We start from the raw sequence: 24,537 nt of genomic DNA, 5'->3' as shown, positions 1-24,537 counted from the left end.
CTTAATTAAATCAAAACAAGAGAGAGATATTAACTCCTTGAGATACTTTTACCTAGATTGAGTCTGACTGTCTAGTTGATTCTCTAGAAAGTATTTCGGAGTTAGTCCATACAAATTGCTAAGCGAAATATTGGGTGGTGTTGTTATACCCCCGCTTTTTCAGGTATGAGGTGAGGATTTCATCCTAGGGAACGATGTTCTACATGTGTTCTAAGGAAGTAAGTTCATAAACTTGTTTGTGAACCGAAAAGGAAATTTCCAGGTGTTATTGGTTTTGTTATTCATTGCTTATCTTATGAACAACCAATATGTGTGATTGAGTATAACCGCTCACAACTTGTTTGTGTTCTTGGTAGAACTATTCACAAAGGCCTGACTTATGTATTGGTATGACTTTTATTAGTGAAACCGATCTTAAGTAATCACCTGAGATGGTATGATCGGGTTTGTGTTTTTTCTGACCAAATTTGGGAAAGGGGAACTGATCCTAGTAAGAGGTGCAATACATCAAAAAGGGGAACCAACCCTTGTATGAGGTGCAGCAAGTTTTATAGCAGAAAGGGGAACCGATCCTATGGATATGTGCAACACGTTTTTAGGCAAAGGGGAACCAATCCTATGGACATGTGAAACACATATAAGTTGGATACCATATACATGTGGGGAACGATCCTAGTACCTAGTCAACAGAATTTTGGAAAGCTAGTGTGACTATGCACAATACTCACATGGAGATGAACCAATTATAAACTTGTTTGGAAGTGTGGCAAATCGGTTTCAAGGTTGTAAGTGTGAAAGAGAACTTACAAAGTAAGGATGTCGACATACTTTGAACACGTGTTGTGAATGTTTATTTCTTTAATTGTTCAAAGTTATTCCTTAATAGCTAAAGAAAGAAAATCCCAGGATCGAAACATAAGTAAGTTAAAAATATTTTAATTAAGGTTATTAATTTCATTTTGTAGGGAAATACATGAATTAGTAATGTGCATTTACTAATTATATTTTCCGAGATATTTCGATCATTATTTTTGGACAGAGCATTTCCAGGAATTATGAAAACCGAATTTGTACTTTAATGAATATCTTGCGAATATTTTCGGTTTTGGAAATTCCTTGGTGTCCAAACTTCCTTGTCTATAAATACTTGAAGTTTGCATTTCTAGAAAACTAATCCTTCGTAACAACGTACTTCTTCTTTTGTCGTTGTTACTGGTGTAGCCGCCTATTCGGAGAGGAGAGTAACCTAATTAGGCGAAATATCTTACGGCTGCTCAGTTTAAAGTCTTCTTTGGGATTGAGAAGCTCTAGCGTGTACCGTTGGTGGGAAACTAGATAATTGCGGTTTATCTTTTGTTTTCATTTATTTGATTGACTAACGGTGGTTGAAATCTGATTGCACCTAGTTTGTTTATGCTTGAGAATCTTCTCTTCTGATATAAGATTCACTCAAACTAGTTCAGATTTTCGACAGGGATCTTTAGACTGTTGTTAGTTCTAAAGACGATCTTGTGATAATCCATTATTAACAGACTCCGTTCTGTGCGTGATTGATCACAAGAGATTCAAGTGATTGTGTGCAGGTTTATATTGAAGATCTAAGAAGATTTGAAGACGAAGAAGATATTGAAGATTTATGATTTGTGAGTTTATAATCTTTGGTGTGCACAGTACTTGTTTCGGTAATAGAGGATCCAATTAATAATCGGTTTATCCTTGTGGTAGATTGGATTGATTAATTGAGTAGATCAGCATCAACACAATTCTTTAGATTAAGAGTGTTGTTGGCTTAATCTTAAACGATTACTTCGGTAATTGAACATAAGATAGATCTAAGGACCTGGCAAATGAGTTTATGTTAAGATAAACAGAAGAGCCTTTGTCCGACTCATATCACTTGGTTGAAGAGAGTTGATACCAAACATATTTGTTTTTCCTTTACTGTTTGGAATACGAACAAAAGAAATTGATCCAAGTACGTGACTTATTCAAAAGTTGGAGGCGTGGGAATACAGAAGGAACTAGGTGAACGATATGTTTAGTTGTTTGGTCTCAACTATACGAAGTTGGTGTAATTTTGTGTAGCGGCTTAATCCCGAGAGTATTCAATTCGGGACAAGGTCCCGGTGTTTTTATGCATTTGCGGTTTCCTCGTTAACAAAATTTTGCTGTGTCATTTACTTTATATTTATGCATTATAATTGTGTTATTATAATTAAAATAAATTACACAAACGTTAATTCATATTTACTTGATAAGTGAATCCTATAGTGTTTGATTAAGTCCGAGCCTTTTTATCAAGTAACATACTTCGTTGTTGTATTGTCTCGATCTCGTATCCATAGACGATCACACGAAGTGTGAACCGATTAGTTGTATTGTCCCGACTCAGTCCATAGACAATCATTTTCGGAGAAAGGACTTATAGGTAGGAAATTTTTTAGCTTGAGGTATATTTGGGTACCCTCGCCTTTTTAGAGGTTCTAGTTTCGCCTAATTAGGAAAATATAAACTGCAATTATCTAGTTTCCCACCAACGGTACACGCTAGAGATTCTCAATCCCAAAGAAGACTTTAAACTGAGCGGCCGTAAGAGATTTCGCCAAATTAGGTTACTCTCCTCTCCGAATAGGCGGCTACACCAGTAACAACAACAAAAGAGGAAGTCTGTTGTTACGAAGGATTAGTTTGCCAGAAATGAAAACTTCAAGTATTTATAGACAAGGAAGTTTGGACACCAAGTAATTTCCAAAACCGAAAATATTCTCAAGATATGCAATATATTCCAAATTCGGTTTCCATAATTCTTGGAAATGCTCTGTCCAAAATATTGACCGAAAATATCTTTGGAAAATCTTCAAATAGTAAATGCACATTACTAATTCTCATTTTCCTAAAATAAAATTAAAAACCTTAAATAAAAGATTCTTAACTTATTTATCTTTCGATCCAGGATTTTCTTCCTTTAGCTATTAAGGAATAACTTTGAAAAATAAAAGATAAACATTATTGTACGTGTTCAAAGTCTGTCGACATCCTTACTTTGTAAGTACTCTTTCATACTTACAACCTTGAAACCGATTTGCCACACTTTCAAACAAGTTTAGAATTGGTTCATCTGACTTTCAAGAACTATGTGATTGATCAAAACACTCAATCAAAAATCATAGGTTTAACGGTTCTACCAAAACAAGTTTCAGTTCTACCTCCATGTGAGTATTGTGCATAGTCACACTAGATTTCCAAAATTCGGTTGACTAGGTACTAGGATCGGTTCCCCACATATATATGGTATCCAAGTTGTATGTGTTGCACATGTCCATAGGATCGGTTCTCCTTTGCTTAAAAACGTGTTGCACATGCCCATAGGATCGGTTCCCCTTTCTGCTAAAAACTTGATGCACCTCATACAAGGATCGATTCCCTTTTGTGATGTGTTGCACCTCTTACTAGGATCGGTTCCCCTTAACCAGAGTCGGTCATACACAAAATCACAAACTCGATCATACCATCTCAGGTGATTACTTAAGATCGGTTTCACTAATAAAAGTCATACCAATACATAAGTCATGCCTTTGTGAATAGTTTTACCAAGAACACAAACTAGTCATGAGCGGTTATACTAATCACACATATTGGTTGTTCGCAAGATATGCAATGAATAACAATACCAATAACGCCTGGCGATTTCCTTTTTGATTCATTAAACAAGTTTATGAACTTACTTCCTTAAAACACATGTAAAAACATTGTATCCTAGAATGAAATTCTCACCTCATACCCATGTATAATCACAATAGCATTCAAACGATTATGTTGATGTCTTATCTACAAAGTTTAATAGTTAAACAATAAACCTCGTATTGTATTCCTTAATACTATGTCTATCTAGAGTGTTCATGCTTTGAAGTTTTGTTTTCAATATGCATGACTTGAAAGATACGTTAGGAAATGAAACAGTTCAAGTCAAATATCATTAACCTCAAGTGGAAGGATGATGTTTTCGTTGTAGCTTCTTACTTCTTCACTTATTCAAGTCTTCGCAATACTTGTAATGTCTCATATCCTAATACTTTCAAGCTAACCTATACGAAGTTGACTCTAGTACATAATCAAGCGACTCTTAACATGAGTTTTGATTCACTAAAATATGACAACCAAACTTGACATACCAACGCTTGGTGGGTTCAACCGAGCTATGCTCTAACACTTTATGTACCAAGTCTCCATTGGGAACCTGTTCAGTATGGGTCAATTATCTGTGAATGGGCTTTGTTTTGTCATTGATGGTGGTGTTTGCACTATCGAGAACCGTAAGAAGGAGTTGATTGCTAAGGTGAGAATGACTAAGAGTCGTTTATTTACTTTGCCTATAAAATCAGAGATTGTGTGTGCTTTCAGTGGTATTGTTCTAGATGATAATTGGTTATGGAATTTTCGTATCGGTCATCTTAAATTTAATGGGTTACGCTCATTGGCAAAGAAAAAAATGGTTACAGGTTTATCTTTATTGGAAGACTTTAACCAGTTATGTGAAGGTTGTATTGTGGGAAAGCAACACAGACTTCCGTTTCCAGTTGGAAAATCTCGAAGAGCAACACAACAGTTGGAGATAGTGCATTCTGATATTTATGGCCCAATGGAGACTGTATCACATGGAGGTAGTCGTTACTTTCTGACTTTCATCGATGATTACAGTAGAAAGACTTGGATATTTTTCTTGAAGAATAAATATGATGCTTTTGAAACATTTAAGGTGTTTAAAGCTTTTGTCGAGAAACAAAGCGGAAAGAGTTTGAAAGTACTTCGCACTTATAGAGGTGGAGAATACAACTCGAATGCTTTTGGTGATAATTGTAGAATGCATGGCATTAGGCATCAACTTACATATAGTTATACTCCGCAACAAAATGGAGTTCCTGAAAGGAAAAACTGGACTATTGTTGAAATGCCTCGTAGTATGCTGAATTATAAAAATTTGCCTAAAATTTTCTGGGCGAAAGTCGTTGCTTGTGATGGTTACATTATTAACAGGAGTCCCACAAGTAGTGTTCGCAACATAACCCCAGAAGAAGCATGGAGTGGTTTTAAACCTGATGTCGCTGCTCTTCGTGTGTTCAGAAGTGTGGCATATGTTCATGTACCAGCTGAAAAACGACAAAAGCTTGATGTCAAAGGTGAGAAGTGTATCTTCCTTGGTACCAGACAGTCATACTATACCAAATAATGCCTCTGAATCTGACTCCTCGCCTCATCAAGTTCCAGTAACTCGTGTCCCAACACAAACACATACCATGCCTACACGTCTTCAAGATTATGTTATAACAAATGATAATGACGAGTCTGATGAAGAACTTCTTAGTTTTGCATTGTTTGCAGATTGTGATCCTATGACTTATATAGAGGCAGTGAAAGATGATGGTTGGGTTCGTGCAATGAACGATGAAATTCATTCCATCGAGAAGAATGACACTTGGGAGCTGACTACTCTTCCTCCAGCAAAGAAATCAATTTGAGTTAAATGGGTTACAAGAAGAAGTACAATCATGACGTAAGTGTGGACATACTTAAGGCGCGACTTGTTGTAAAAGGTTACAAGCAAAATCCTGGTATTGACTACTATGAAGTGTTCGCACCAGTATCTAGAATGGATACCATTCGTCTTGTTATTTCTTTGGCTGCTCAGAAGAAATGTAAAATTCATCAAATGGATGTCAAATCGGCATTTCTTAATGGGGTACTTGAAGAGGAAGTGTACGTAGATCAACTAGTTGGTTATGCTAAGAAAGGCGAAGAAGACAAAGTATTCAGTTTGAAGAAAGCTCTCTACAGGATTAAACAAGCACCGCGAGCCTGGTATACTCGTATTGATTCTTATTTTCTTGAGCATGGTTATAAGAAATGCCCACATGAGCACACTCTATATATCAAAACTACTGCAGATGGAGATATGCTTGAAAATGCGGGGGTCTAACAACCACACCCAACAATTCAATATGAGAGGACTTACTCCAATACACTTTCTAGAGAATCAACTAGACAGTCAGACTCAATATAGAGTAAATTATATCAAAGAGTTTAATATCTCTAACTCTTAATTCAATCCGCAATCAGCAAATAGGAATCTGCGAGCCTGATTGAATATAAACGGAGTTACTTGAACGGTACCAAAGACCGATGTTCAAGTGTCAATCAAAAACCAAAGGTTGGATATTCTAATTAATTGATCTTAACACACAACTTGTGATATTTCAATTATATAACAAAATATAATGCGGAAAAAAAATAACACAGACACCAGAATTTTGTTAACGAGGAACCGCAAATGCAGAAAAATCCCGGGACCTAGTCCATATTGAACACCACACTGTATTAAGACACCACAGACTCTAGCCTACTACCAATTAACCTCGGACTGGACTGTAATTGAACCCTAATCAATATCACACTGATTCAAGGTACAGTTGCGTTCCTTACACCAGGATACTACGCGCTTGATTCCCTTAGTTGATTTCACCCACAACCAAGAGTTGCTACGACCTAAAGTCGAATCAATCATGAACATTATAGCCACGGTTTGCAAAGATTGCATTCCTTATTATATAAATGTTTATCATGTTTAAAACCGATTTTATAACTTTAACCTTCAAGTATGCAAACGGGTAAAACGGGTACGCGAACTTCAAATCCCAGCAGAAATTCTCGGACATGAACATGTACGCCAGTACGCAAACGGGTACGTATACTTAGGTTCCCGGATTTCTCAAACAAACAGGTATGCGAACAGGTGCGCATAATATTGTTCCTGTACATGGATTACATATGTACAAGTGTGCACAACATGACATATCAAATAATAGTTAAGTGTTCTAAACTCTTATTTCAATCATTGAAACTTTCTTAGAGGATGACAATAGCCGTTTTCACATACTATTAGCATCAAAGCAATTTTCAAGTTATTGAAATAATCATTACGAAACATTCCAAGACAACACCAAATGATTTTATCACACAAACCATGTAAGATGTTACTCGGAAATTTTCACATGATATAAAATGAACTTGGTCGAAGCGAAAGCTTGCCAACACATATTTCGAGAAATATGTAAACGAGATAAACTCAACTCAAAATCTCAAAAGTGTATTTAGAAAACTATATCGTAATACGACTTATGTCTCAATATAGGTGATAGAGTAGAAATAGACTTACCAAGTGATAGATGAGCTTAAGTCTCCACATACCTTTTATCGATGAAGTTCCACAAGCTCCCCTTAGTAGTTATTCGTCTTCAAATGATGAACGCCATGAAAACTAAGCTGAACTACACAATCTATGTCCTAGTCCGAGACATCTATAAATAGGATAGAAATCAATACTTATAGTTTTGATCACTAACGTTGACAAACATTCTTGAGATAGCAACACATGCGAGTTCTACCGAGCAGTGCTCTAACAATCTCCTCCTTTGTCAATTTTAGTGACAAAACTATCAATACATATGGATTACAAAATAAATGAAAATTTATAGCTTCTCATCCAAATGTTTGATCTCCTTGGCATCTTCAACACGACTCAAAAACTTCTTCACTTCCAAGTACTCCATGATTTTAAACGTGTTCAACTCAACATCATAGTTGTTGAAGATACGTAGCGAGAAGAATGAGAAAACAAATGCTCTCAATCATTGTTATATAGTTTCATAGTATTATCACACAACATCAATATTCAATTGTATCACAATTTTGACAACAATACTATGGTGATATGTATCACTCCCCCTTAGACAATACTTCATCTCAACATGAAAACTACTCCCCCTTACATAATGATCCGTAAACCATATGTACTTGTAGTATGAAACTACACATTAATTCCCCCCCCCCCTTTTATCAATATAAATTGGCAAAGGTACGAAAACTAGTGGATCCTCATGAAATTTTCATAGAGATACTTCATGACCAAAAGAGAATAGCATACCAACTTATTTAGATGCAATCATAAAGCCGAACTAAGTGCATTCGTCAAGGAGTTTATAAAGATATAAGATAACCCCTATAATATTCCACCATCGCACTCCCCACAAATATTTGGCAATTAAGCACAAGTTCAATTAAGAACTCTCCCCCATAAAATTTCATTCCCCAAAGAACAACAAAGGCGACCTTGCTTTTACAAGAAAAGAAGGATTTCTTTGGACATAACCAAATCACATGAAAACATGAATTTGTATCCAAAAATCTCAGTTGAAACAACCACAAAAAAAATGATCAACTCAATTGGTCATGCTCGACATAAGAGAACTTACGGAGCAACACAGTATGTGCACCAAAATATGGATCGGAGATCGAGCAATACTGCGGAATACACAAGGATTCATTCTATTTTCTATCACTATTTGCACAATGACATATGATAGACATAATCCGTGTAAACAAAAGTTTTATCATCTCTTCCATCAAATAATGACATAAAATGCTTTAACTTTTGTAAGTCAAAAGTTCATTCTATCTTTTATCAATACTTTCATACCGACATAATAGAGATAACTTTTGAACAAGTATGGGACAGTCACAGGTTCACGGACGTAAACAACATATCCCATAAAAATTTGCAATATATAAAATCATAAAGATTAAAATTGCAAACATCATCTTCCAAAAAACTTAGAATTTAAATAAATAAATCTAAAAACATGAAGATGAAAACGTTGGATATAGATATGTGTACTCACAATAACGGCTATTCCAAACCCTAGTTATTCCTCTAAAAACACAAGAAATAAATTCTCATAATAAGTTTCCTAGACAAAATCAAGACAAACTCTAATGCACATACAAGATGATTTGTCCTTACAGGGTAGAATCAATCTTTTTCGCACGGATTTACACCAATAATAGTTACCAAAGGCGTATAAAAAGATTTTCTGAACAAAGAAGGACATATAAAGTCAATAACGACCATGCACCATAGTTCACATAAGATGATTGTGAACATTCAAGAATCTCATAGCAATGCGTACTACTGCCCATTCTTGAACTTCCTTCTTTGTGATTCGCCAACAACTTTCTTTTAAAAGATGCAAATGAGATTAGAAGAGTAGTACTCCAAGAATCCAAGTGCCCAAGTCCAAGAGAAGAGGAACAAGTGCGACGAAACGGAGCAAACCACTCAAAAAAAAGAGACGGGACAAATACCAATATTAACTCATTCAAATTCAAGAATTCTCATTTCCATTTTGAATAGAATTCAAAGAGAAAGAGAATGCAAAAATAATGAGGTCATTCCGAGTTCGGACGAAGAAGATACGTCCAAAACAAGTTTACCGAACATCGACGTCTACGATCAAGTATGCATACGGGTTTTCAAACGAATTTTCATGACTTGGAGAAGTATGCAAACGGGTATGCATACTAAAATCCCTGGATTTTGATTTTAAATGATGGTATGCATACCTTGTATATGTACCATGAAGTCCAAACATCCGAACTACTATATTCAAACCTAAACATTTAAGAACCTTAAACACAGATCAAGTTAGGTAGAAATGAACGATAAGCAAGGTACATGGATAATTATAAGTACTCTAAGCAATTAAAATCAAAAATCTTGCCAAAGTTTATAGACATACCTTTTTAGAAGAATCCAATTGAATTGTACAGCCTTACCGAACATAATATGTGCACCCCAATTCTTGTGCTTTCCTCACCGTATACATAGCAGGGCATTTCTTGGTGAGGATGCACTTCCAACACAATCAAGTTGTGTTGAGGTGAACAATATCTTGCCCACCATGGCACCGAGAAAGAGTCTTTTACAACAACTCTCACATCTTACAGTATTGAGAGAAACCCAAAGAACTATTTTTATAAGTTTTTCAAAGAACTTCCAGAGAGCACAAGAAAAAATGTGTTTCTGATTTCTTATTTTACACCTTATAAGAAACAAGTTCTGTATATAATTTTCAGTATCGCATAGGGAAACTCTTTTGATAAAAAGAGACATTTTAATTTCTTCATAAGAAAGGATAATACTATTATCTTGGTAAGATGTATCAGGAATTGACCAATGAATTAATTCATGCTTAGAGGTGGTATGGTCGGAAGACTTAGACTTAAGCTCTTTTTGTAAACCGTTTAGTTTGCTACAACTAGTTGGATTACACAGAGGAAGAGCATTGATCTCACTGATAGTAAATCAATGTCAACCTCAACATGAATATTATTCATCATAACTTGATTTACCTTATCAAGAGATTCTTGCTCTTTCTGGAGGTATAACTCAACATCAAGAGATAAGCTCTCAAGCTTCTTTTCAAGCTCTGAAAACACTTCAATGGATTTTAAACCTGGTGGAGGTTTAGATAGAATTTATTCTACAGATTTTATTAAATCAATCATGAAAGAGAATTCTGGAATCCCTGGATCTGGTGGTGCATTTATAGAGATAGCATTACTGTCCATATCAGATCGCTAAAAACACAGACTTATGAAGTCTTTAACGTGTTTTCCTGCTCTGATACCAATTGAGAATGCGGGGGTCTAACAACCACACCCAACAATTCGTTTTCCAATATGAGAGGACTTACTCCAATACACTTTCTAGAGAATGAACTAGACAGTCAGACTCAATCTAGAGTAAAGTATATCAAAGAGTTTAATATTTCTAGCTCTTAATTCAATCCGCAATCAACAAATAGAAACCTGCGAGCCTGATTGAATATAAAAGGAGTTACTTGAACGGTACCAAATACCAATGTTCAAGTGTCAATCAATGTAAATCAACAACCAAAGGTTGGATATTCTAATTGATTGATCTTAACGCACAACCTGTGATATTTCAATTATATAACAAAATATAATGAGGAAAAGAAATAACACCGACACCAGAATTTTGTTAACGAGGAAACCGAAAATGCAGAAAAACCCCGGGACCTAGTCCAAATTGAACACCACATTGTATTAAGCCGCTACAGACTCTAGCCTATTACCAATTAACTTCGGACTGGACTGTAGTTGAACCTTAATCAATCTCACACTGATTCAAGGTACAGTTGCGTTCCTTACATCTCTGATCCCATCAGGATACTACGCACTTGATTCCCTTAGTTGATCTCACCCATAACCAAGAGTTGCTATGACCCAAAGTCGAAGACTTGATAAACAAATCTGTCTCACACAAAAAAGTCTATAGATTGAATAAATATGTCTCCCATAGAAATACCCAAGAGTTTTGTTCCGTCTTTTGATAAATCAAGGTGATCAGGAACCAATTGATAAACCAGACTTATATTCCCGAAGAATAGCCTAGTATTATCAATCACCTCATAATAATCTTAATCGACTAGAGAAACAAGATATTGTGGAATCACGAACGATGAGACGAAGATGTTTGTGACTACTTTTAATCTTGCCTATCGGAGAATAAATCTCGAGCAAATCTTAGAGAAGATAATACTAAATATGATAGAAACACCAAGATCAGAACACGCAGCTACGGAGAAAATAGTTGGGTCTAGCTTCACAATCCCAATGAAGTCTTTAAGTCATTAACCTACAGGATTTCGTGAAAAACCTAAGGTTAAAAAAGAATCGACTCTAGCTTATACAAATAGTATCACACAGGAGGTATGGGGCTTAGGTTTCCCAGTTGCTAGAGTTCTCCTTTATATAGGGTCTGTTTGGCAGCTTGGAAACCCAACAACATATCCTAAGTAGAGATATCAGTTATCTAACTAGGAATTGGTTAACTTGAATTATGTTTGTCTCAAATTTTATCTTATCCCATATTAACATAGAAGTTGTTTGGTTAACATCTCAATCACCCAACAGAAATCATAAGTATAACTTGAATCATGTTTGTTTCGCTCTCGAATTTAAACAACAACATGCAAATAACAGTATCCAAGTCTAACTCATCCAATTTAAACAACAATATGCAAATAACAGTATCCAAGTCTAACTCATCCAATTTAAACAACAATATGCAAATAACAGTATCGAAGTCTAACTCAACAGTATGCAAACATTAGCCGCGGCGGCGACGCTGATAATCATTCCACATTGCATCTGCGATTGAAGTTCGAAGTTCTGAAGCTACTTCTCGTTGTCTATTTCTCCCAAGTGTAGGGCATTCACTGTCTTGTTGAATTCTTGGATCGGTTTCTAGTAGGTTTTGTAAGTTCTCATCATCGAAAATCAAGTCATTAATGCACTCTCTGCGGATGTGGTTATGAAGGATGCAACATGCAAGTACAATTTTCACTTGTGATTCGAATGGATATTGAGGCTGCAGTTGCAAAATAGTGAAGCGTCTTTTAAGTATACCGATAGCACGTTCAATTGCATTCCGTAACGATGCATGTCGGAGATTGAATAATTCCTTTGCATATTTTGGACGATTTCCACCAAATTCCTTCAAGTGATAAGGGACACCACGATATGGAGTAATAAACTGCGGCATCTTGGCGAATCCTGCATCAGCGAGATAAAATTTACCTGTACAAACAAAAAAGGCTAAGTTATCAATCAAGCTCTCCGTGGATATAACATAAATGTGATTATAGACTCTACTGCATATAGGATCTTCTTCCCCATTCTAAAATGAAGTACAAACATTGTACAATTTTCCCGGCAACAGTAGGAATAGGAATGGCCGCTATTACAATGCAGTGCTAAAACCAACAGTAACTACCAAAACCAAAACCCTTGTTACTGCCCGTATTTTACTCGTTTACCATTTGGAAGACCACTGAACTGAGAGCCACCCATGAGTTATTAGCTCTTTTTTGAGAGCCACCCGTGAGTATCAATGAAATGGATTCACAGATGAGATTAAGTGGGTCTCGGAAGACCACTGAACTGAGACATGGGAAGTGTAAAAAAACAGACAAATAGTTCCCAATAATCATTAAAATGTCATGCTCACAGATGAGATTAAATATCATGCTCTAGGAATAATCATTAAAAAAAACAGACAAATAGTTCACAGATGAGATTAAATGTCATGCTCTAGGAATTCCAAACACATAATTCAACTGGAGGGTTTCTTTGATAGTAAATGATGAATTGAACAAATGATGAAAAATACAGCATGACCAGCATGCCTATCTATCTAATTAAAAAGTAGTTGTCTACCTGAGCTTCCGTTAAAAAGATGTCAAAGCTAGAAACATGGGTTGGCAATAGTATTTGGAAGTAGAATGAAAAATATATGATAGCACGTTATACCTTCGAGCACAATTAATCTATCGCATCTTGTTAGAGCTGAATCTAGTATGCGTGAATCAGCAGCCGAGCCTTCCCAACCAGCTAGAACATACTGAAACTGTAAGTCAAAGGAACAAGCTACTAAAACATTTTGCGAAATGAACCCTTTTCTGCACCAAAAAGGGACTTGTTCGTCGAGACCAACCATTGCTGGTATTTGTGTTCCATCAATGGCTCCTATACAATCCTATAATGAAAAGAATACGAGTAAAAAGTAGTTGGTTGTGGATACAAACATATTTATATATACAACAAAAACTAATTGAGTTTATGTGATAAATCTTGGTTGAAGATATGCAATACCTTGAAGTATGGATAAAATCTTGGGTTTTCTAAGATTTCAGTGGGGGTATCAGGCCCTGCTGGTACAAGAAAATCATCTGCCAATGCAACAATAACATCCAAGACTGCATTAAAATGTCTACTAATTGTCTCACCTGAATGCTGAAAACGCTCTTGAAGTATCCTGTTACGTTCATTATGTCCAACAGCAAGCATAAAAATTGCTACTTTTTCTTCAACACGAACTCCATTACTATGACGAAGTAACTCCTTTTCTTTCAACATATCGAAAACATGTTTTTCCATACGAAACTATCCTGACATCGTGCATCATGACCATTTAAGACTTCATCTACATGAGCTGCACCACTAAGAATTGAATCATGGCATATTGTTTTCTCCAAAAAATATTGGTAATAAACAACAATTAGTGTTGTTGTGGCTGCTGTTACAACTACTACCAAATCTTCTTCATCGTCAGAACTCGCCATATTACGATATCTTATATGTACCTACCAACAAAAAGAATATAGAAGATTAAAAATCATTATATCAATAGAAAACACACAGAAAATTAAAAATCAACATGGAAACTTTAAAAATAAAAACATTTCAATTTAATTCATAGAGCAGGAACATAGTTCATAAAAAATGAAAGGAAAACTACTATTACAGTACCATAACAACATTAAACTTAAACATTAACCAAATTAAATCTCTGACACAAACTACTAAATGAAAAGAAACTTAAACATAACCTAGTAATTCGAAATCCCTGAGAATACTATGTGGCCAAACTTCACCCTATCAGACGCCTAGTCACTTAAATTGGAAGGATAATATGCGGGAATATTGAGCTTCGATAACAACCACTGTCGTTTCCTGTTCCCAGTCAATGCAATGAAAATCTTAGCTTTCTTTTCATCTTCCAATAAATCTAGCGCCTGCACAAAAGTATCATCATCCAAATTTGGTACATCCTCGAGTGCGGACACTAAACTTGCCTCTAAAGATGATGAAATTTTGTTTTCTTCTTTCTTAGTCGCAACATTGTTTACAACCGCTGCCATTACCTGAATTGCATCTACCATTCCTTCTCATGTACTCTTTTTGGTCTTTCTAAAAGGACGTGAATTCAGACCTGTTGAAGCTCGAGCCCTTTTTTGAGTGTCAGATGTACGCAAGTCCTCATCCTTATATTTATATCCATTCTCATTCTGTTCTTGAGGGGTATCTGGAGATTGCGTGTTATCTAAATTTTCATTATCATGGTCATCATCATCTTGCACAGTATAGTCATTCCTACAACGGCCGTACCTTCCATTGGCCCTATTATCCCCAAATATAATAGCTAACTCATCAAAGTGATCAAGGGTCTTTTTCCTCCAGCATTTGACATCAGGATGCTTCTGCAAGTGGAATTATAAAATTTTCCTATTAGCATATCTTCTAAATACAAAACGAAAATCAAAATTCATTCAATTTTTAAAGAATAACATAAATTACAAACCTTTATATAATCATCCCATACAACATCATTAGCAATCACAATTTCTCGCGACTGATCCCATCCAAATCCACTTTGACCTCTAAGAGTACTCACAGCAACATAGTTCTTCTTCAAAGTTTTCATACAATTTTTCAACACATCCTTGGTAAAATAAGAACCAAAACTCTGCTTGAAATTATCAACAAAGTGTGTCCAAGCATATTTGCTGAATTGACCATCGAGTAGTTGTCCTTTCTGTACTTGGTCTTCCATTAGACCTATGAACAGTCTATCCATGGGAGGAGTCCAAGTTGTCCTTCCAGTTTGGGGTTTGGATGATTGATCACTCTCCATATTCTATAATCAACTGAATATGTAAGCTATTGCTAAACAAACTTTTCAGGAAACTTGGCCACACAACAAAGCTTAACCCTGTGAACATGGGAAGCTAGTAATTAATCAAACAAAGCTTGTCATAAAAAAAATGAATTACTTACTGATTCAATCAAATCTACTAAAAAATATTTCCCAAATTTAAGTCATACCAACCTACTATAAACAAACAACCTAAATCATTATAATTGCGATGATATCAGCAACATGCAATTGATAAAAACAAAAGAAAACATATGTAGTAATGAGAAGAAAAACCACTATCAACAGAAAAACCAAATCATTAATCTATGAAGATGATATCAGCAACATGCAATTGAAAAAAACAAAAGACAACATACACAATAATAAGAAGATGGATAAATATTCATGCATCAACAAAGATGATAAGAAAAAGAAAGAGGATGAATATGGTACCAGTAACTTGCAATTGATTCCTAGCAGATATGATATGAAAACCCTCTGTAAAAAAAACAAATTGAATCAGATTTTATAGCAACTTGAAAATCAGATTTGCATGATAAGAAATTGAATCATAGAAATTACTAGGATGAATTGAATCATAGAAATTGAATCAGATGTAAAGAAGAGTACCTTGTATCGATGTAAACGATGAAGATATGCATCAGTATATATAGAGGAAAAGAAGTATGAAAATCTCAATCGTGGGTTTAGTGGTTATACTGGAATTCGTGGGTTTCAGAGTGGGATTGTGCCATTCTATTCTTGGTGAGGAAATGGGAAAAACAGGTATTCGAGAGAATACCTTAATCGTACTTTTTGAGGCTACGAAAATCACGGTGGGTTTTGTTATTCTTATCCCAAATTAGAATTTAGGAGAGACAAACACAATAAAACCGTTTAATCTGGATAACCCATCCTAGGATGGGGATATCCAAGCTACCAAACGCGACCTAAATGATTCTTCTAGCCTCCTATTCTAATTTCTTCCCTTCTTTTATCTATTTATTCGTCTAACTTCACCATTGATGCTTAATTGATAAGTTTGCACTTATCACATTCTTACTCTTTACCTTTATTCCACACTTTCTAAAACGAACAGAACCACCATTTTTCACTTGCTTCCATCTCAACTATCACTTTGTTTGTTCTTTCTTTGGCTTCATGAAGACCACCACCATATTTATGTATTTTATTTGAGTAATACGTTAATTGATCAATCCAACTTTTGGAATTAGCTTAAATTTTTTTTGTGTTCTATGGAGGATAAAAAGTGATTTTTTGATTGGCTTATTGTTCTAAAGCTTACATACAATCTATTAGCTTATATATATAGATTTTAATGTTTCAGTGATGCAGATCAGATTTCTTTATTTCTTTGATTTGATTATGGAGAACGTTTAAATCCAAACCAAATCTAAATTTCGATGGTAGTGATTTTGATATTCTCGAAAATTACGTTTATACCCCCGTTGGATGAAAAATGAAACTGGGGGCAAATTCGGAACTTTAAAATTTGCAACTTCACTTGCTACAGTAAGGGTGTTTCCTTTATATAATAGAATCACTTGGAAAGTCTATTTCTACTCTATCTCCTATATTAAGACATAAGTCGTATTACGATATAGTTTTCTATATACATATTTGAGATTTCGAGCTGAGTTTATCTCGCTTACATATTTCTCGAAATATGTGTTGGAAATCTTTCGCTTCGACCAAGTTCATCTTATATCATGTGAAAATTGCCGAGTAACATCTTACATGGTTTGTGTGACACAATCATTTGGTATTATCTTGGAATGTTTCGTAATGATTATTTCAGTAATTTGAAAATTGCTTTGATGTTAATAGTATGTGAAAACGGCTATTGTCATCCTCTAAGAAAGTTTCAATGATTGAAATAAGATTTCAGAACACTTAAGCATTATTGGATATGTCATGTAGTGCACTCTTGCATATATGTAATCCATGTCCAGGAACCATAGTATGCGCACCCATTCGCGTACTTGTTGGTTTGAGAAATCCGGGAACCTAAGTATGCGTACCCGTTTGCGTACTGGCGTACAGATTCATGTCCGAGAATTTCTGCTAGGATTTGAAGTTTGCGTACTCGTTTGCGTACTGGCGTAACCCAATCTTAGTCCGGGTATTTCAAGTATGTGTACATGTTTGCATACTTAAAGGTTAAAGTTCTAAAATCGGTTTTAAACATGAACATAAACATTTATATAATAAGGAACGCAATCTTTGCAAACCGTGGCTATAATGTTCATGATTGATTCAAGTGAATCAAACTGATTTTGCTTCAATTGTGTTCTTGTATAATTCTATGAGAATATAACAATTGAATAACTCTTTAACTAGTTTCATTTGAGTCATTTGAACTATTTATGGTTAAGATGAACAAGGTTGATATGAGAGTAATCATATGGCTAACCTCGGTTATCTATTTGTGAACCAACATGGTGTACATGTTTGGGTATACGGTTACATAAACCCAAATGAGGGCACATTTCATTTGAGTGTAACAAGCTAAGTTCGATCTAAAGGTTTAAAGATATTAGCTTGGTTGAATCAGGTTTTTCATCTAAGGGTGAATATTGAATGCTTTGTTACCAAGGTAACTTGGATATTGAAAACTCTGATTTAAAAACTAATGTCAACTTTGATTTGATGGCATGGTTTATGAAGATAAACAAAGATTAAACGGGTTATTTTACTTGAAGGTTGGTTTAATCTCTCTTTTTTTTCATGTTATCTCAAGAAAACAGTTAGGTTTTTCTTTAAACGTTTTTTTTTTAATTTTCCTCTCATTTATTGAATTTCTAATTTCCAGTTTTTATTATTTCTCAATGGTTCTTTGTTTACATATGAAACCCACTAAAATCTGAAGTTTTAGGTTGTTTGATTGATTTTACAGGAGGAAAAGAAAACTAAGAAATGTTGATCTTAACAAAACTGCTACAAAAGTTGGGTGGGTGTCGTGGGGGAGAGCTATGGAGTCGAGAATTTAGCTGGGTTCACGGATCTGGAAAGCACCCGGATCCAATTATTCGTCTTCTACACCCACGTTCAGAGTTCAAACCAAATTCGGCTGAACACATATGAATATTTGGTCATAGAATATTAGAACCCGTTAATGAAGTTTTCAATTCATCTTCTGTGATTTGATTTGATTCAGTGGATGAAATTTTGTTTGAAATTTTGTTTATGTTAGTATTTTTCAATTCCTCTCATGTAATTTATGTAAATACATAACCCAAATCCTGAGCGCAAGGTGAAGTAATCATATCGGCGGTGCTTCTGATGATGATAGTGGTGGGGATGATGGTGATGCTGGTGGTGATGGTAACGATGGGTGGTGATGGAATTGAAGAGGCAATAGTGAAAAGAAAGAGGTGGGTTTTAAAAAAGACGGAGGGGCATTTTCGTCAAGTGATGAAAAATATCACACAGAATTCATTTCTGTAACAGGAATCTTTTATAGAATATTTCTATCATCCAATGACCCTGTTTTAAAAGAAGGGAGATCCAACGGCTGACCTCGATTAACTCTTAGACTAATCAAAAGTGAAAGAGATAACTAATATTAGCCGTTTGATCTCCTAACAATAAAACCAGGACCGTTAGATAATGGAATATCCATAAAAGATTCATGTCACAAATTCCGTGTGGATTTTTTTCGTTACTTCCCGAAAATGCCCCTCCATCTTTTCTGTCTTCCTAAAACGCATCTCTTCTGTTTTATCACCACCACCAACACCATCACCTCCACCGCTATTCATCACCAGCATCCATCACCCCCTCCACCACCAGCAACACCAGGATAAATTATGATCATTTGATGATTTTGGGTCATGTATTTGAATAAATTATGTGAGATGAATATTATCATAATCAAAATTTCCTCCAGTGAATCAAATCAGTATACAAAATTTATTTGGATGGATCAAACTAAGATTATGTCCCGCACACAAAAAAGGGTTCCAATCATCTCCATTGTCAAATAATACGAATGTGATTCGTTCTTTATCAATTTAAGGTAAAATCTGTGTTTGGATTTTTAAAATTTGGTATTTTTATAATTTCATACAAAGAGAAGAAATGATTCTCTCTGATTTATTAACAACATGAATTAATTTCGATAATGATCGAAATTTAAAGAGTATACTTCGATTTATATTCAGTGTGATTGATTCTTGGATAAATTATTTCCCAAATTAATAACTATGAACATTATTGGGTAAACTCATTTTCAGTTCATCATCAAACGTACCCGGGATCTAATTTTGTGTCTCTGAATTGAAGGATGCTATACGTGATTAGTTATGAGTACAGAGTTTACAGACCAGACAGATGTTATTTGGATCTGTTATATGAGACCATTTAAAGAGATCAAGGATTAATTAGGGGGTGGGATTTAGAAGGCGGTGTGGAGGTCTATGAGCGATGTAGTTAGGATCTATTGGTGGCCTTCATTTCTCAGATCAAATATCATTGTTCATTAGGTGAACAGTTTATCTACATTTTAAGAATGTAAAGATGCTTGCGCTCACATTATCCTCGATGCTTATATACAATATACATCTTAGTTTCCTATGTGCAGGGAGAAGTTGGGCGAATTATTGGTCGCTTTTTGACATATGGAAATGAATACCACTGCAGGCTATATGGAAATTGTGCCCTCAACACTGAGGTAAATTGTATGTACGAAGTTAACTATTTTTTTGGTGCATGGAACATATAATTCAGAGACTCCCCAGATAATACATTATATCTTCAAAACTGCAGCTCCTACGTAGACAACTTTTGAAGATGAGAATGAGCTTGAAAATAACGGACAAGCGGACGTGCCTGATGAGAATCCCCAAGAGGACACAACTATACAGGGAGGTAAGTCCAGTTTCAAGTAGCGTCCACTACTTATGATTGGATGTACTCTTGAATTTTTCTTTCTGTTCATAAAGACGTTTACTATTACACTATACAGTCCAATAAAATTAAGAAGTGCCTAACTGTCTATTAGTTTGATCATGTGTTCCATGGACAGCAGAACCGCCAATTCATATATGAGGCTTGAGTTTGTCGTTTTATCCAGCTTTGTTATGTATATAGATAGATATATCCTCTGCTTAATCTGCCCAATTCGCATGATAAAGCCAAACACCTATGGTTTGTATCATTACTATGGTGATATTGATGCTGCCACATGACATTGCTGCTGCTGATTGTGATTTCTAAAGTCCATAAGCTTCTCCCACGTAGGACGATTATTACTCATTACTTTGTTATTGCCCCATGAGAAACCCAAATATCTATATATGTTACTGAACTCTTATGTTTATTGCTATCTGATTGTGTAGGTCATAGAAATAACAATAGAAGAACGAGAACTCAGTTGCCTAACAGGGTTTTTTGTAATTTTGCAAGGAGTTTTGTGGACTTGCATTCGCTTCAACGCCTGCAATTGACTAACATTAGCTCATGTGACTATTGTTGTGCCAAATTGTTTCCTCACGCAACTAAAATGTTCTGTTGTTTGAATGGAAGAGTTTAGTTGCCAGAATTGTCTGTACCTCCAGAGCTAATTGAACTATGTACAACACAATCAGAAAAATGAGTTCATTTTGGGAAAAAATTTCCGGTTATATAACCATGGCTTTTCTTTCACATCGGCGAGGGAGTGTATAAGTATCGTGCTCAAGTTGCTATGTATCGTAAAATAGTGATCCAATAATTATTCTTTTTAGTTGTACTTGGTTGATTTGAGTGTTTGGAAATCGAAAATACAGAATACTTGCAAAAAAAGAGTTGTTGTTCGCCGACGTGCAACGCATGTGTCCTTGGTTTTGGGTGAAGTATCCTCAACAAATACTTCAAGATTGGTTTGGTTATCACTCTCATCTTCTTCACTTCAGGTAACGTTTGTCAACATTAGGATTGAATGGTCGGATTGATGGTTAGATTGAATTGGTTGAATGATATGATTGAACTTACTGAATTTGTTTGATTGAATGAATTGGTTGAAATGATAGGATTGAATTGATTGAATTAGTTGGATTGAATTGATAGTAGGTTGATTTAAGTTTGTGAACATCTCCTGTTTGTATAAATATGTCCAAGTGAATACCATTGTTGGACTGCATTAACTTATTCTATTACCATTGTGAGTGGTTGAAATCTAAGTTTGTGAACATCTCATGTTTCTATAATGTCCAGGTGAATACCATTGTTGGACTGCATTAACTTCTTCTATTACCATTGTGGATGGATTCATCGAGTTGTCATCCACGTCGAAGTCCGAGACTTACTGATCTAGCTCGAGTTCAAGAGCTAATGGAGACTGATGCTGAAAAAGAAAGGAAGCTGCGTCGTGCTCAGTATAGGGAAAAACAAGATACAACTACGGAAGGCGAAAGACAGGAGCGAAATGAATGATGTCGTGCTGCTTATCGTGCAAGAATTAGTGCAGCAAATCGCCGACCAGATGACCATGAAGCCAGTTGTAAGCTTACTGAATTCAATGATATATCCTTAGTAAAAATTCATCCCATAAGTAAGACTCAAAGAGTATATAAGCTTATAATATATATTTTTTTACATGTGCAGCAAGTGTCCAAGTTGCTAATTCAGCTGGGGGGGATAAAGCAGAATCAAGTTTCATTCCCCGTCGAATCCCAAGAATAGAGCTGCAACAAAAAGAGCTCCAATTAGAGAAGCTTCGTATTGCAAAAAGGGATAGGCGAAATTCACTGACTGAAAATCAAAAAGAAGAGATCCTTGAAAAACTTCGTAAAGCCTATGAAATACTAAGAGCAAGAGTTTGTGAGTAAACTAACAATGAGCACAGAGCTGGACCAAGTAGTGGTAAGTTTTAATATTTCTTTGTAGATGTTGGTATTTCTGTGTTAGTTTACTATTTCCTTTCATCCATAAGATAAAACTAATAGAAATGATGGATTACTTGAGACACTATGTAACTGACCATAGAAACCTTGACTCACCGAGGTGCTGTTACGTTATGATTCTTAACTGAAAATAATCTTAGGAACTGAGGTTGCAAAATAAAATGTGTTGTTTATGTTTCCTCTGAATTCCTGAATTTGTTTTTACTAATGGTAGTCTATAGAGGTTGCAAAATAAAATTAGGATACATCATGGCATGAAGATAACCACATGTCCTTGACCTCCCAAACATAGTTAATACCTAAGGTGCAATTCACCTCATTAATGTCACGCGTATTGTCAGCTTCTTGAGAAGGGATATTGGGTTCTCTTCTAGCAATTCCAGATAAGTTGCATTCAGATTTCAGAGTGCGCGAAATTAGTAGACCAAATTGGTATTTCACTTACATAGAACACAGGGAAGAAAAACTATGAATTGTTTCCTATTGTATCCATTTACCACATTGGTATTTCACTTTACCTGACATAGGGGATCCTAACTGCTCCACAATGCTAACTGCTTACTTAAAATTTACTGTTTCCTTGCAATAATGGATTAGTTGAGGCTTGATCCATTAGTTATCATTGTAAAAGGAACTAATTGTTGCATCTCCAACTTCTGTAGCAATGAAGTGCGATAAGGTTCCAACGTCAAGACCCCGTAGAAGCCCCCAAATCAGGAACATGGTCCTGTCACAAGTGTAATAAAATATCAGAAAGTGATGTCCACTTTAACGTCTGTTGTTCGCCGAGATGAGCAAATCTCTGTTGCAGACTTATCTCTTTCCCGCCGGAGTCCTAGGATTGTCGAGCAACTTCAGTGTCTAGAGGAGCACGCCGTGGAAGCATCCCGAAAGAGGAAGGGAAAGTCAGTTGCACATGATAACCAGGTATGTATATTCTTATTCGAATGGGGTACATTAAGTTATGTCATCTTGCTACTCCCTCTGAATTTAAATAAGTATATAGCTTGCTTCTCAAAAATATGAATCGAGTAACTATATATTATCCCTTTATAAGCATCAGAATGCACGAAATAAAAAATGAAACTGAATTTTCTTATTGGATAACCGAAACAGAGCCGCCCAAATAGTTGCATTTCAGGCAGAAACACTTTGGAAAGCATAGTTACAAGGTGCGACGTTGCTGAGCAAGTCAATACCTGCCGAAGCCCCACACTTCTCGATCAAGTTCAGCTCCAAGATAATCTTTCAGCAGAGGCTTCCCGAAATAGGAAGGGCAAGGCAGTTGCGCCTTACCAGGTATTACTTTTACTAAGTTCGGTCTTTAAAATCCAAGACCCCTCATCTGAACAGGCATAGAATGAAATGAAATTCATAACTCTCACACAAACTTTTATAAATACGACAATCTCATTAGTCAATATGATTTTGTTTTGTCAAAATACACACTTGGAATTTTTATTAGTATGATTTGCTCCTGAATATTTGCCTTCTCATTGTGCATTTGTTTTTTTTTTCTTCATGCTTGCCAAAATTCTGGACAATAAAACTCAGAACTCATTCTTTTTGGTAAATAGGAACGGCGCCGAGCAAACAGCTACGTTCCTGGCAGAAACTCACCGAAAGGCATAGTTATTGGTTCAACGGATGGAGAGAAAAACAACAATGATCCAGTGGATTATGACACTGATGATGAAGGGGGGAATTACGAGCAACATTACGAGATGTATGTATCCAATCTATTTATAGAAAAAGAACCATAAAATAATTTTCTCCGCCGTCTTCCCCCAACTCTCTCCTCATCGGTCCTCCATCACTAACAGCACTTTTCAGCCCTTCTACGCCTCTTTCTCTGGATCTCTCTTCCTCTTCTTATGCATGTCTTCTACTAACAACATCTTTACAGCAGCAACTGAAGTGAAGATCTGACAACAACTACTTCATATCATCAAAACCGGTGTTCATGTCGATGAAGATCAGCTCAGCTTTGTGGATCTTTTATTGAGATATATTAGAGAATAATTAGTTTCTGAGTTATGGGTTTGTAGTTTTGCCTAGATGCTAGATGTGATTGATTATTTGAACGTTTAGGTTAATGGTGGGTGAATTTATCATGTAATTTGTTATTTCATTTAAGCATCAGATCCAATTTTTTATCCGATTGGAATTATTAGTTGATATCTGTGTATGCGAATTGGAATCATCGTTGGAATGTTACAATTTTCTTTATTGGTGTTG

At 35.6% G+C, this 24,537-nt stretch overlaps 2 protein-coding genes and 1 long non-coding RNA gene across 14 annotated transcripts; 1 reads left to right on the top strand and 2 right to left on the bottom strand.

The window, feature by feature from the left end:
• Nucleotides 1–12,025: 12,025 nt before the first annotated feature.
• LOC113306214 (protein ALP1-like) lies at nucleotides 12,026–13,833 on the bottom strand. Its single transcript, XM_026555176.1, has 3 exons — nucleotides 13,570–13,833; nucleotides 13,228–13,453; nucleotides 12,026–12,495 (listed from the first exon to the last, which is right to left on the bottom strand). The coding sequence occupies exons 1-3, from the start codon at nucleotides 13,831–13,833 to the stop codon at nucleotides 12,026–12,028; spliced, it is 960 nt and encodes a 319-aa protein (XP_026410961.1).
• Nucleotides 13,834–14,645: 812 nt separating this feature from the next.
• LOC113306213 (L10-interacting MYB domain-containing protein-like) lies at nucleotides 14,646–15,391 on the bottom strand. The gene is made up of 2 exons (XM_026555175.1): nucleotides 15,059–15,391; nucleotides 14,646–14,957 (listed from the first exon to the last, which is right to left on the bottom strand). Exons 1-2 carry the CDS (start codon nucleotides 15,389–15,391, stop codon nucleotides 14,646–14,648), a joined length of 645 nt encoding a protein of 214 aa, XP_026410960.1.
• Nucleotides 15,392–19,148: 3,757 nt separating this feature from the next.
• LOC113303530 lies at nucleotides 19,149–24,477 on the top strand. 12 transcript variants are annotated; one of them, XR_003337563.1, is made up of 10 exons: nucleotides 19,149–19,433; nucleotides 19,651–19,899; nucleotides 19,984–20,087; nucleotides 20,183–20,284; nucleotides 21,184–21,309; nucleotides 21,611–21,896; nucleotides 22,001–22,258; nucleotides 22,962–23,226; nucleotides 23,416–23,598; nucleotides 23,877–24,477. It is a non-coding gene; the product is annotated as an uncharacterized LOC113303530 (long non-coding RNA). The 12 variants fall into 12 exon arrangements; XR_003337559.1 differs by having other exon boundaries at nucleotides 20,822–21,309; XR_003337557.1 differs by having other exon boundaries at nucleotides 20,755–21,309.
• Nucleotides 24,478–24,537: the final 60 nt, after the last annotated feature.

The sequence above is a fragment of the Papaver somniferum genome, chromosome 8 (assembly GCF_003573695.1).
Source record: "Papaver somniferum cultivar HN1 chromosome 8, ASM357369v1, whole genome shotgun sequence".
Classification (NCBI taxonomy): domain Eukaryota; kingdom Viridiplantae; phylum Streptophyta; class Magnoliopsida; order Ranunculales; family Papaveraceae; genus Papaver; species Papaver somniferum.
The sequence above is the reverse complement of the archived record's forward strand: the minus strand, read 5'-3'. Positions and strand labels throughout refer to the sequence as shown.

What these genes read in the sequence shown, in the direction of transcription:
- LOC113306213 (XM_026555175.1), bottom strand. Translation starts at nt 15,391, where the DNA reads ATGGAGAGTGATCAATCATCCAAACCCCAAACTGGAAGGACAACTTGG. An exon ending in TATGGGATGATTATATAAAG is followed by an intron (nt 14,958 to 15,058) that starts GTTTGTAATTTA and finishes TTCCACTTGCAG; the next exon opens with AAGCATCCTGATGTCAAATG.
- LOC113306214 (XM_026555176.1), bottom strand. Translation starts at nt 13,833, where the DNA reads ATGTTGAAAGAAAAGGAGTTACTTCGTCATAGTAATGGAGTTCGTGTT. An exon ending in GATTTTATCCATACTTCAAG is followed by an intron (nt 13,454 to 13,569) that starts GTATTGCATATC and finishes TTTTCATTATAG; the next exon opens with GATTGTATAGGAGCCATTGA. An exon ending in TAGATTAATTGTGCTCGAAG is followed by an intron (nt 12,496 to 13,227) that starts GTATAACGTGCT and finishes TTGTTTGTACAG; the next exon opens with GTAAATTTTATCTCGCTGAT.